Source organism: Ceratotherium simum, chromosome 10, assembly GCF_057802395.1.
Source record: "Ceratotherium simum simum isolate JZ-2026a chromosome 10, ASM5780239v1, whole genome shotgun sequence".
In the NCBI taxonomy this organism is placed as follows: domain Eukaryota; kingdom Metazoa; phylum Chordata; class Mammalia; order Perissodactyla; family Rhinocerotidae; genus Ceratotherium; species Ceratotherium simum.
In genome coordinates, this window is record NC_141909.1 from 59,870,975 (window position 1) to 59,884,767 (window position 13,793).

General features: G+C 41.3%; 1 protein-coding gene across 6 annotated transcripts in view; it reads right to left on the reverse strand.

Annotated features, from left to right (window-relative positions):
* Positions 1-3,060: 3,060 nt before the first annotated feature.
* The window catches only part of RCBTB2 (RCC1 and BTB domain containing protein 2), a 43,818-nt gene continuing 33,085 nt past the window's right edge, over positions 3,061-13,793 (reverse strand). For all 6 annotated transcript variants that reach the window (XM_087436063.1, XM_087436066.1, XM_087436065.1 and 3 more), the window contains 2 exons: positions 9,385-9,515; positions 3,061-3,234 (listed from right to left, as the gene is read on the reverse strand). In XM_087436063.1, coding sequence (XP_087292189.1) covers positions 3,094-3,234; positions 9,385-9,515 — 272 coding nt within the window. In that variant the 3' untranslated portion in view covers positions 3,061-3,093. The remainder of the gene's footprint in view (positions 3,235-9,384; positions 9,516-13,793) is intronic.

Sequence of the window (13,793 nt, forward strand, 5' to 3'; positions counted from 1 at the left end):
AGACTGAATTCAAAATAACAGTAAGGTATGATTCTTCGTTTTTCTTTACAATTCTCCCAACTTGTTTGTTGTAATAATCACATGAGGGAGGGCTAATAAGATAGATGCGAGTATGTAGTTTGTAGTTGCTTCCTTTTTGTTATCACTGGTCAAGAATTCTGCCTCTAAATAAAATTCACCACGTTATGGTCCAGAATGACTGGCAATTTCTTCAGGTCTCAGCCAAAGAACATTAACCTTTATTTTTTAAAAAGCATTAAATGGTATCTTCACAAACCTCTATCAGCAGATGAGGACACTACTATACTCCTGTAAAATCTTACACTTTCTCTTGTAAGTGAGGGTGAAATTATACTGGAAGCACTAAAACATTGCAGTTCTGTGTGTGAGCAGAGAGGAAACAAAACTTAAGGAGAGAAAATCTGAGATAAACTTATGTAAAAGAAAGAAAGGATCCATTAATTTCTGATGTAGTGTCATTATGAAAATCTACCTTTTCTCTCACACGTCCCTAACTGTAACAGCAGGGTTTCTGAGGCTCTACAAACACTCATCTATTAGAAAGAAAGAAAGGAAACAGTGTTGCTATCGTTTACACAGGAGTGCTGATGGCAAGCCTGTCCTCAAAGACCAGAGAGAGAGCATGTTTTTTCAGAGATGTTTCCACGGGACTCGTCTGTTGTCGCTCAACCTGGTCCAAAATCAGCCCTTCCTTATTGTTTGGAGTCCCAGGTTTTAAGGGTTAATAAATCAGTGATTCTTATCCTCGGCTAAACATCAAAATTACTTGTGGAGCTTAGAATCTTAGAATCTATAGTTTGTAAAAGTTTCATAGATGATGATTCTGTTGTAGCCAGAGATAAGAAGCATTGAGCTACACAGCAGTGCAAACCTACACGGAGCAAAGCTTAGAGAGGAAATCTGGATAAAAATCCATCCAGTCCAGCTTCATAACTTGAACTTGGGCAGTATGGCTCTTGACTCCGTGTGGCGTTTGGGAAAGGGTTGTCCATTTTTCATCCCTAAATAAACTTATCTGTTCCCTTTGAATGTTCCAATTTTTACATGAAATGAGTTCATAAAAGAAAAAAGCATCGAGGAGCTTCAGAAGACCCTGTCACAAATAGGCAAGAAAGAGGAAGAGGTGGTTCTGGAAGACATTGTGAAGACGTAAAGGCTTTGGTCAGTTACAGCCAGCATGGGAGTGCGACGAGGAAAAGTCAGAAATGAAAACTGGTTGTCCAACTTCGAGAACTGATGGCTATAGATAATACCCAGGTCTGACTGTTCCTTTGACGGATAAAATAGCAAATCTACCAAAAAAATGAAAACAAAGGGTATAAGGCTAACTTTTAAAACAACAACTGAATAAGACTATAGTTCCAAAAATAGGATTCTGACTCAGAACTAGAGGCATCCAGACTACTTTGCCTCGACCAGATGAGGTCTGCAAAAACAGATAAACAAAAACTAAGGATTCAAAAGTGACCTCACCAATAAAGCAATAATATGAACAGTAATTAAGTTGTTTATAAACCATTTATGTTTTAGGTGGGCTTTGCTTTGATACCTTATCTGAGTAACTGCTTTAAAAAAGAAACTTATAGCTAATGGATTTAGGTATATCTATGAGACATAAGGTTGATATATTTTTACTGCTTCTTAGGGATTAAAAAAACACACATTTGTTCTATTATCTGCAAATAAGCACTTTATTATCAAACAGTTCAGCATCAGGACAAGGTTTCTAATTCCAAAAGAGTTTTCTTTACATAATATCATATTGTGAAATACACAGAAGAATCTGACTCTACATCCCACATCCCGTTCCAGTTTCTCCTTCGCAGTTGGGTAACTTGTTTTGATCTAAAAAGTATAAATTTATCTCACTCTTGTTAATGCCGTCCATGAAATGTAAGTATTAACTCCTTTTCAGCTAGTATTTTATAATTTTACTGTGCCACGTTAAGAGACCTATTTTCTAGTGACATAAAAGTCAACTATAAGAAAAACACATAATCATTTTTACCTATGGAGGCAAAATCTCTCAACACAAAAGCAAAGGACATTATGCAATTCTGTAAGGCAGAGGAGCCCAGAAATAACATTCATTCAAAGATAGTACTTCATATTCATATCATATCATCTTCATATTCAATAATCCCATAGGAGAAATTAATGACTCAGAGTAAATAGAAAATTAAAATTAGCCCTTGGGCCTTTGACAATTTAATTGCCAAGGCCTTTTGTGAATTCTAATTAATGCTCTAAATTAGCCACTATTTCTCTGAATGATGTACCAGAGGAATACGAACCTTAAGAGGTACAGGCTGTTTTAAATTTGTTTTTGTGCAAGTTATTCCTTCATCCAGTATCCCGCAAATAAAGCTGTTCTCGGGCTGTACTTAGGATTCATAATCACTTAACCGAGTGCCTACCATATGCAAGGCACGGTGCCCGATACTGCCGATGCGGTAGCGACAGCGTTCCTTGTCAGGCTGTCCACATGGTATCAGCCTGCTGAAGAATGGAACACTTGGCCCGCATAGCATATACTTAGACCAATGTACCAAAAGTGTCCAGCTTAAGTGACTCGAAAGAGGAAATGGTAAATATAATAAGACACTTTAATTCTTCTCCTTTGAGTTTAGTCCCATCTGATGAGAGCACTTAATGCCTTGTATGTAAACCCCGGATTTCGGCAGATGGGGAAGGCTAACCACCATCCTTCTTTTGACAGAACGGAAGAATTCAGCCAAATGAAGCTCATCATAAATACTATTAATTAAAGAGAAGTTATTCTCTGACTTTTGCAGGGAAAATGAAAAGGTTAAAAGTTCTTTCCAGGGCCGGCCCCGTGGCTTGGTGGTTAAGTGAGCGCGCTCCACTGCTGGCGACCCGGGTTCGGATCCCGGGCTCGCACCGACGCGCTGCTTCTCCGGCCATGCTGAGGCCGCGTCCCACATACAGCAACTAGAAGGATGTGCAGCTGTGACACACAACTATCTACTGGGGCTTTGGGGGGAAAAAATAAATAAATAAAATCTTTAAAAAAAAAAAAAAAAAAAAAAAGTTCTTTCCTGCAGGTGAGGATCAATTTTTAAAGGCTCCAACTCTGCTTGCTTTGCTGATAAAGTTCTTCAGGAGATCGTGGTCCATTTCTGCAAAGCCTGCAGTCTGTGTTACCATAGTTAAATGATTTATGCAAAACCTGAAGCAGAAATCTTCTAAATCCTAGGAACAACAACAAAAATGTTTTAACAAATTTGTATATCCCAATGCAAGGCAACATAGCATCAAAGTCCTAAAACACACAGGCAAGGAAAAAGGATTTGATAGCCAAGAGGAAGAAATGTTGGTACAGCGATACCTAAAAAATAGGTATAAGACTATACAGCTAATATGAATTTATGCTTGTAAAAATTTAAATAACACAGAAAAACATCCCAGTTCCTCCACACCAGCCAATGCAAATAATCTGACTTTTTCTTCCCAGCGATAGGCACCTATGTGTATGAATTCTGTATCTTTTTCTAGTGACAGTATTTGTACTGTTTGTTCCACTTTCAATATGTTAAAAGTACTATATAAAAGCACATATCTTTTATATGCCCCTGGAGGCTTAAATATTTCTACCTGTACAGAGTTTGCGAGTAAAGCTTCAGCCATAAACAACAGTCATGCTGGGAAACTGCTCCTCTGGGTCATTAAGAGGCCACTGTTCTCTCTCCTTGATGAGAGGACAGAGGATGGGATGGTTGGATGTCATCAGCACACGCGTACCTTCAGGAATCTTAACCGGGAACATGCTGTGAAGAAATCATGCCTGTCTCTCTGCTAAGAGAAACTGCACAGGCTCGTGTTTTCTGGCTTACTCTGGGCCAAAGAGGAATCCTGTGGTGATTCTCTTGATGAGATCTGTAAATCTGAGAATCAGAGTGAAGGTGGCCGGATGCTTCTTTGGCCCTGGGGAAATGGGAGCTCAAGTGATGCGAGCCTGGGGAGACTCCGCTGTGCCTCAGACCCTGGGCTACACTGCCGTCCTGAGCCAGGACAAGGTGCTGCCCGGGGGGGTGTTATCAAGCTCCCTCTCTATGTCACTGAAGCTAATTTATAAAAAATGAAGATGAAAATAATCTCCAATTATATATGCACATTGCCCACCATAATCTTTTCTTCTTTAGACAGTTATAAATTATAGCAAATGCTGAAGATGAAAAAACAGACAGAAAAATTAGCAATCCTGATAGCCATGCCGACATATGCACAAATTCACAGTACGTTTTAAGTAAAGAAACAAACTACATGAGGAAAACCTATTTATTTCAACCCTGAACACAGCTGGGCAGGCTGCTGGGGCAGTATGAATCTCAGTCCCAGGTAAGGCCTACGTGACAGAACAGGCAAAATTCCACACCCCCACTTGATATCGTCACATGTGATGTATGTAAAAATGTGCTTCACTACTAACACATGCTGAATATACCAGTATCTATTTAAAATTATGGACTCTTGCTTAAATTTTTAGAAATGAATCTTTTGGCTACAGCACATTGAAGTGAAACAAGACAGAGATATAGCCTCTCCAGCTGAATTCTCCAGAGAGGAATGGAGAAATTCACACCTACACCACACACGTGAAGTATAAATGTCTGCAGTTAGGCTGTTGGGCAGTATGAAGCCTTACAGACCTGGGCAGCCTCAGTAACACTGCTCATTAGCAGGAGAACCAAAGGACCATCAGGACCTGGAGGGTATTATGTTACATGAAATAAGCCAGACAAAGACAAACACTGCATGATTTCACTCAAATGTGGAAGATAAACTAACTCATGGATAAAGAACAGATTAGTGGTTACTAGAGGGGAAGGGGGTTGGGGGCTGGGCAAAAGGGGTACAGGGGCACATTTATATGGTGACTGATAAATAATAATGTACACCTGAAATTTCACAATGTTACAAACCATCATGACCTCAATAAAATAAAAAATAAAGGACCATCAGAAGTTATCAATTGGCTCCACCCTCCTTTACTTTTCTAGAATGGGAACTCCCATAATTATTAAAGAAGTCCAAGAACTAGAAAGAGTTTCTGTGATTCTAAGAAATCAATAAATCAGGGCATAGAGTGATATTTGCTTATAATGGAATTCTCTCCATATAAAACAAGGCCTCCATTATTTTTCAGAGAAGAGTTGTACTTCTACTTTAAATGCTACTACTCCGTAGAGCGTCATGTTTAAAATTGGGCCCTTAGTTCTGTCCTGCAATCCAACCACATACCCCTAGTTCATTCCTCCTCCCATTCTCCCACATGACTCTCATACCTTCTCCCATTAAACTCCAACACCTCCTCCCTCATCCTCACACTATGCTAAGCTTACTTCCCACTTCACTGAGAAAAGAGCACTCAGAAGAGAGCCCACAAGCTCTTACACCATAGCTCCTACCTACCCACATACATGCTGTAGACTCCATCTTCTTTCCTGTAGCTCGGGATGAGCGGGCCAGGTCCCTATCTAAGGCTAGCCACCCGCTTTTTCACTAGATCCCAGTGGCTCCCACCTCCTCAAGGACACCACTCTAGCAGCTGTCCCTGCATCGGCAGCTGATTCCCCTTCACTGGATCATCCGCCTCACTCTACAAGCATGCTTCAAGTTCCTTCATCTTAAAAAAATAAAAAATACATTTTACCTCATACCCCCCTCCAGTCATCACCAGTTCTGTTTCTCTTTATATCTTTATAATAAAATTACCAGAAGTTGTCATCTATATTCCCCATGTCCAATTCCTCTACTTCCATTCTCCAATCAGGCTTTTACCCCCATCACTCTGTTGACACTGCTGCCAAGGTCACCCCTGGCGTCCCCGCTGCCAAATCCCATGGTCAGTTCTCAGGTCGACAGTGACCGAGCAGCAGCCTCTGTCATGGTAATGACTTCCTCCTGCCCACACACTCTCTTTACGAGCTTCTAGGACACAGTTTCCTGGCTTTTCTCCCACCTCCCTGCTGGCTCCTTTGCTGGTGTCTCCTTATCTCCTTGACCTCTCAACATCAAGTGTGCAGGACTTAATCCTCACGTCTGCCTGTCTCCTGTCAGTCTCACAGCTCTAAATACACTTCTCATCTACACTGATGACCTTCCCCTGAACTCCAGGCTTGTTTATCCAACTTGCTTATTAAGCATTTTCATTTGGATGTTTCATAGACGTCACAAACTTAACATATTCAAAATCAAATTTCTGATATTTCCCAAAAACTGCTGCTCCTCCCTGTCTTCCCTATGTCAATACGTGATAATTTCATCCTTTCAGTTGCTCAAGCCAAAAACTGTGGAGTCGTCCTAGGTTGTCATCTTTTCTTTTCCTTACCCCACACACAACCCATTAGCAAATCCTGTTGGTTCTACCTTCAAAATAGATTCAAAATCCAACCACTTTTAACCATCCCCACAGCTAAGAACCTGGACCAATCCACCGTCATCACTTAGTGGATGATACAGCCTCCTAACCACCTACCCACCTCGCCTTCACACTGTTCTCAACACAGCAGCTAGGTTATTTCCAAATGTCGGTCAGATCATGTCTGCTCCTTCCCACACCCTCCAGTGACCCACTCATCTTAGAACTCAGATCCTTAAACCTGCCTGTTGGGCTGGCAGGCCCTGCCTCCCTCCACACACACCCGTGCTCATGCACCATCTCCGACGTCACCTACTGCTCCCCTCCCCTCCCCGCTCTACTCCACCACACCCATCTTGCTGTCCCACGACAGCACGTTCACCTTGTTCCTCCCTTTAGTTGCAGGGTTCTCCCCAACATGGCTTCAGAGCTCCTTCCAGGCCCCTCCGAGTCTTTTTGCTCGTCACCTTCTCTGTGCTACCTTCCTTCCCTGACCAACCTTCCTTCCCTGACCACTGTTTAAAACGTCAACTTTTAAATGTCAACTCCCTCTCTCCCGTCCCTACCTTTTTTCGAAATCACTCTTTACCACCCAATATGCTATATACCATAGTCATGTATTTATTGCCCATCTCCCCTCACCAGAAAGTTCCACGAGGGCAGATTCTGGTCTGTTTTGTTCACATGTTGTACCCTCAGTGCCTAGAACATTGCCAGGCATGTAATAGACCCTCAGTGAATATTTGCTGAATCGAGGAATAAACATTGCCGATTTTAAAATATGGGGGAGGGGCAATAGAGAATTGTAGTCAAATGTGTGGTTTTGAAATCTGTCCAATCTTTGATTGCATTCCAGCTTTACCATTTACTAGCTTACTCAGAAATTACTTAGTCTCTCCAAGCTTCAGTTTCCTCATTTGTACATTGGGACTAATAATAATAATGATGCCTATATCTTATAAGGTTCTTTTAAGGATTAAATGAGATATGAACTGTGCTTCGAATAATCCCTGGTTCACTAAGTGGTAGCCTAGCATGAGGAATAGTAATTTGCTGAAAAAGCCTATTTCTTGCTTTTTATTAGACTCAGCAAGTAAAAACACTAGCCAAATCAAATACACTGCCCTTTATTTATAAAAACTTTTATATGAAGTATACATATGGTCTATTTTACTTGTAGTCTATTATACTAATTTCGAGTACAACAATTCGTTGGATAGGCTGTAGGAGCATACAGTGCCTCTACAGGCAAAGTCACACGTTCATTACACAAATATTTTGTGAGCACCCACTGTGTGTCAGCACCATTCTGGGCACTGGGGACATGGTTGTGAACAAAACCAAGTCCCTCCCATTCCTCAAGGACCTTCCTTTCTAGAAAACAGAGGGCTGGAAGGTAACCATACAAATAATTCACATAATAAGGAATATGAAAGTCTTAGAAATTAAGCCCAGCTCAGATGGAAACACCATGTGCCCACTATCTCATCATCTGAGGGAACCCACTAGAGTCCAGTATTATCACCATGACTTTAACAAACTCGGGGAAAAGCGCATAGATTTTGCTTGGCCATGAAGCATTTTGCATGTTGTTTAAGTGCCCAATATATTATTACCTTGATGAAAGACATTCACTATGCTTTTAAATGTCAATGTTTCAAGCTGGGTAAGATTTTTTAAAATAGTAAGTGAAAAAAATCTAGTATTTAGAGATATATACATAATGTAACCTCAGAAAAAATCAAAAGGAACAGTTTCTCTGAGGAGTCATTTCCTTCCTCATACTTTTTGTATTTTCCAAATTCTCTTTAATAAGCATATTATTATTTATATAAGCAGAAAAGAAGTTATAACCCCTTTTCCGCCCACCACCAAAATGTCCGTGTTGTTTGACCCAAGGAGAGGATATCCTTATACCAAAAGGAAATCGACTCCAAGAAGTATGGCCTGTTTCCTAAAGATTTAGCTCTGAGTCGGGTTTTCTTTCCTTTCTTTATTATCAAAACAATACATGGTCACTGCAGAAAGTTCAGAAAAAACAAGCAAAGATAAGGAAATAAAAATCATCTATAATCAAAGGTGACCATTGACTATATTTTTTAGTCTTCTTCTATGTAGATAATGAATTTCAGTCTTTTTTAATTCAACTATTTATACGTTTTAAAAAAATAAAAATAAGCCCATAGTTTTTCAATTAATGATATATCTTGAATAGCTGCATAATTTCACAGTATTAACATTTTGTAGTTGAAACAATCCTCTACTGTTCACGTTGACTTTTTCTAATTTTTCAAAATTATAACAATGCTGCAGTAAACTTTTGAAGCTAAATCTTTGTCCAAATCTATGATTACTTCCTTGAGATCAATTCCTAGAAGTGAACTCCTTCAAGAATTACACTTTTAAAGCTTTCTATACATATTATACCAAATGGCCCCCCAGAATGATTGTACCATTTTGCACTCTCATCAGCAATTTAGAAGAACATCCATTATTCTGAGCCTGCCTTATTTCTAAAAATATATTCCTCAGTTTGACAGGTGAAAAATTATATCTTGTTTTCATTTGTTCATAAATCCGTTTGTTCTTTGGTCCACTTTTTTCAATCAAACTGCTCATGTTTTCTTTTTGTTTTTTAATAGCGATACATTAACTATGGTAAACTTGCTTCAGTATATGTTGCAAATAGTTTTCCCAGTGTATCATTTACTTTCTAATTTTGTCTGTGGTATTTTTTGATGGATAAACGTTTCTTATCTTTTTGAAATTTGATGTATCAATCCTTTCCTTTATGGTTTCTGCCTTTGAGGTCCACCCTAACATTATATAAATATTCACTTATATTTTTTCTGGAGCTTTAGTTACTTTGTTTACATTACATCTTTAATCTCTCTGGAGTTTATTTTAGTTTAAAATACGCAGCAGACACTTCACTGGAATTTTTGCAGAAGGCCAGCGAGTTGAAAGAACGCTTTTCTTACCTGAGCGTCATATTTCACAGCAGCCGAAAGCAGAGCAATGGCGTTCTCCTCACAGATTCCTTGCTTGATAGTTTGTTGGCAGAGCTTTTTCAAACGACTTTCTCTATAGAATGTAGCCAAATCTAGCAGTCCTGGCAGAAAGAGGTGTTTATTAGGCGGAGTGACTTCAAGCATCCTGATTTAAAATTCAAGCCTTCAGAGATGATCTCTGACATTATTTTGATGTAATCCCTGGTGAAGGGCTGGGGACATGAAGACTTACACTGCTTACGCTCTGAGTGTGTGGCTCTACCTGAGGAGGTAGCTGAACTGAGCAGATGCAATACACAAACAAGCAGCCGTGGAAAAACAGGAGCACAGTGAAAATGGCTTTAATATTTTTCCTAGAAATGCTCCTCGAATTATCCCTCTCCTTGCATTATCAATATCTTCTGAGTCATTTCCATCCGCATATGCACACACTGTAACAGTGCCCATCTTTTTAAAAAAGAAAAAACAGAAAACCTTCCATGGACACATGTCTGCCTCCCCTTACCCCATCTCTCTGCTCCTCTCTAGAGCAAACCTCCTGGGGAGAGGCGTCTCTATTTGCTGCCTCTATTTTCTCAGCTCCCATTCTCACCTCCTAAGCCAGTCTGAGCAGAATCCCATCCCTCCACTCCCTGACATCACACCTGTGATTGTCACTAATGGCTTCCACGGCACCAAATCCAAGGGGCTGTTCTCCAGTTCCATCTAACTCGACTTTACATGGAATCTGATGTGGTTGATGATGCTCTCATTGTGAAACGCTTTGTACTTGCTTATGTTTTCTTCTCATAATTAGTTATTCTTTGTTCTCTTGGCTGGACCATTTTTCCTGATTTCCCAATGTCTGAGTGCCCCAGGGTTCGATCCTCAGATTCTAATTTCACTTATTTCCCTCAGTGATCTCTGGCCCCACGGTTTTAAATACCATCCCTAAATACTGATGATTCCTGTTATATTATCTGTCATCTACTGTCAAATAATTCCACATAGAGTGATATAAATGTGTAAGTTAATTTTAATCTACCCTGAGGAACACTATGAAGTTCACTAATCAAGAAGGGTCAGTTAGCATTTGAAAGACCCTGGTCAGGGGCTTCAGATATGGCTATCTAAATCTTCATTAGAGGATTTTCTAATTAGCATAAAGAATGCTAGAAATACTCTGTCACTGTGAAATGAGTGGTGTTCAGGACACACGGCTTGGCTAGAAACACCATGAGGGTCCTCCTGTCCTTGCATGAATGGGTTCTAGCACTGTGACCTCAGCAGTCCTACACCACACAGCTGGAGTGGTACATTCGCCAGGACTACATTCAGTCCTGGGGTGCCACCTGATCAAAAGGTTATCTGGATCCTGCTACTAGAAAACTGTCACATCTACTTCAGGCTAACCTTTCGTGCAAGGTACTTCACAGAGGGCCTAAAGAACAGAGCCGGATTTCATCAATCTTACATTAACTGTTTCTGCATCTATCTGCTAATAAGTTTTGTATATGTGGTAGAATTTGGTTGGAAACTTGCTTTCACTGTATCATGACAAATATCAAAGTTATAGAAGAAACGCCTATGGCCCACTGGAAGATACTGAAATCTTCTGAAATCTTGAGAGTTGTGAATGGTTCGATTGTTTCTGGTCAGTTCTCAACACTCCCAAATTCATATCAACAGCCCCACACACTGCCAAGCTTCAGAATCACATATCCAGTCCTCACCTGCACTGCCCTAAGAGAGACCCCTACCCTGAGCCCCTGCTCAAGAGGGCCCAGCTCTGCATCTCCTCCAGGCACACCCCTCAGCACAGGGCGGCCAAGGAGTCATGCGCCCACTCCTAGACACACTTTAGGTAGCTGGGACACTGCGATTCCCTGCCTTATTGGCCATGAGGCCACATACGTGGGTATTTCATTCCCTTCACACCATGCCACCAACGTGCAGACACCCCCTCCAAGGGGTGGCCATGGTTAGGGGTGGATGGAGCTAGGACATGCAGGCTGGGATGCCCACACACCCCTTGTGATGCAAGATGTAGCTGGTGGTGGGTAAAGAAAGATGGCGGGTCGAAAGCTGGAGGCCACGGGCCTGTCCTTCCTGTGCCACTGTGTTCCAGCACAGATCTCCAACAAGTCCCACAAATCTAAATTCCAACTAAAACTCAAATCTGGCCTTTCAGTTGTCAATAAATGTATATTTTTCAAGGTATGAGGATTGAACATATTTTATGTGAAGTTTGTTAACTTGACATATACAGTGGTCTCCCCTTATCTGCAGTTTCAGTTACCCAAGGTCAACCTCATCCTAAAAATAACGCTACTTCACAAGGCCTATGTCATTTATCTCATTTCATCTCATCACTAGGTATTTTATCCTCTCACATCATCACATGAAGAAGGGTGAGTACAGTACAATAAGATATTTTGAGAGAGAGACCACATTCACATAACTTTTATTACAGTATATCATTATAATTGTTCTATTTTATTATTCGTTATTGTTGTTACTATTTACTGTGCCTAGTTTATAAATTAAGCTTTATCAGAGGTATGGATATATAGGAAAAAACATAGTATATATAGGGTTCGATACTACCCGCGATTTCAGGCATCCACTGGGGGGTCTTGGAACACATCCTCGCAGATAAGCGGGGGAGGGAGCACTGTAACTTTAAATTTTTAGACATCTGGTACGTAGGCCTCCGTTTAGACTCTTGCCCAGGGCCCTGCGAATATGTGGGGTGGCCTATAAAAAACTGCCACACAGATGTCTAATAAGCAGGTCAAACGCCTCTGACTTTTCAAACTCAAGAGCAAAACCTGTTGCTCTCCATCCTCCTCATCTCAGTGAAAGATGCTTCCATTAACCCAGCTTCTCAGACCAAACACCTCAAAGCAGTCGTCCTTCTCTCTTTCTCTCACACCTCACATCCCATCCATGGACAAATCCCAGCAGTTCCATCTTTAAAATATATCCAGAACCTGATCTCTTTTCAACACCTCCACTGCTACACCACCCTAACCCAGGGTACCATCACCTTACACCTGAACCACTTTAATCACTGATCTTTTAAAAACAAATCACATCACTCCTGTAGTAGAAGCTGCCAATTGCCTCCTCGCCTCTCCCATGTACACAAAAGTCCATTCTCCCTTCCTTCCAAAATCACAGAATATTTGGTTGAGCCATGGCCCTCTGGAAATGACCACACTTTCCCCAGTCTACTATGAAGTTGTGTCAAGGCCTTGGTCAGCTCTGATCCATGGTTTGAAATAAATGGAACTTCCAGGACCTTTCCTTAAGAGACACTGGGATTTGCCCTTTGTCCCTTTGTCATTGTCCCCTCCTCCATCCTGCTGCCTGTAATGCAAATCCGGTCCTGGACCATCAGCGCAGGGGCCACACGCAGGAATGCCCTGCACTGTATCCCTGTGTGAGAGAGAAAGAAACTCTCTTATTTAAGCCACTATTTTTTTTTTCCTTTCACTATTAGAGTTAAAGCAAATCCTAAATAACACAACTCTCACTCTCAAACCCTTCCAAGGCTTTCCATCACACCAAGAATAAAACTCATGGGGCCAGCCCAGTGGCGTAGTGGTTAAGTTCGTGGGCTCTGCTTCAGTGGCCCAGGGTTCGCCGGTTCGGATCCTGGGCACGGACCTACACACCACTCATCAAGCCATGCTGAGGGGGGTCCCCACATAGAGCAACTAGAAGGATGTACAACTATGACATACAACTATCTACTGGGGCTTTAGGGAGAAAAAGGAAAAAAAGGGAGGAAGATTGGCAACAGATATTAGCTCAGGGCCAATCTTCCTCAAAAAAAAAAAAAAAGTATAAAACTCAAGCTCTTCCCCACGGCCCCAAGGTTATGCATGATCTTGCCCAGCTCCAACTGTCTGACCTCAATTCCTACCACTATCAGTCTCGCCCAGTCTGCTCCACCCTGGCCTTCTTCCTCTTCCTCCACATGCTAAATTTGTCTCTGTCTCAGACCTTTGCACTTACTGTTTCCCATCTGAGAACGCTCTTCCCTTGGCTGTCTGCGTAGTTGCTCCCTCATGCCTCCCCCAGGTCTCTGCTCAGTGCAGAGGCCCCCTGACCCTCCCGACTGACCGCTGTATTCATTACTTGAGAGCTGTTCTCCCTCATCTGAACACCAGCTCCACAGGAGCAGGGCCTCGGTCTGTCTCATTCACGGACACTGAGAGCAGCTGCAGCACATAGTGGGCATAGGCACTAAAACGTGTGTGGAAGGAAGGAAGGAAAACTACAAAACTTCAGAAATCAATTTTTTGTTTACCTGACGAAAATTAAATGCTGATCTGGTAAAAAGTATTACTGGATTTGTACATGTAAAATAAATGTTTAATTTAAAAATTTGG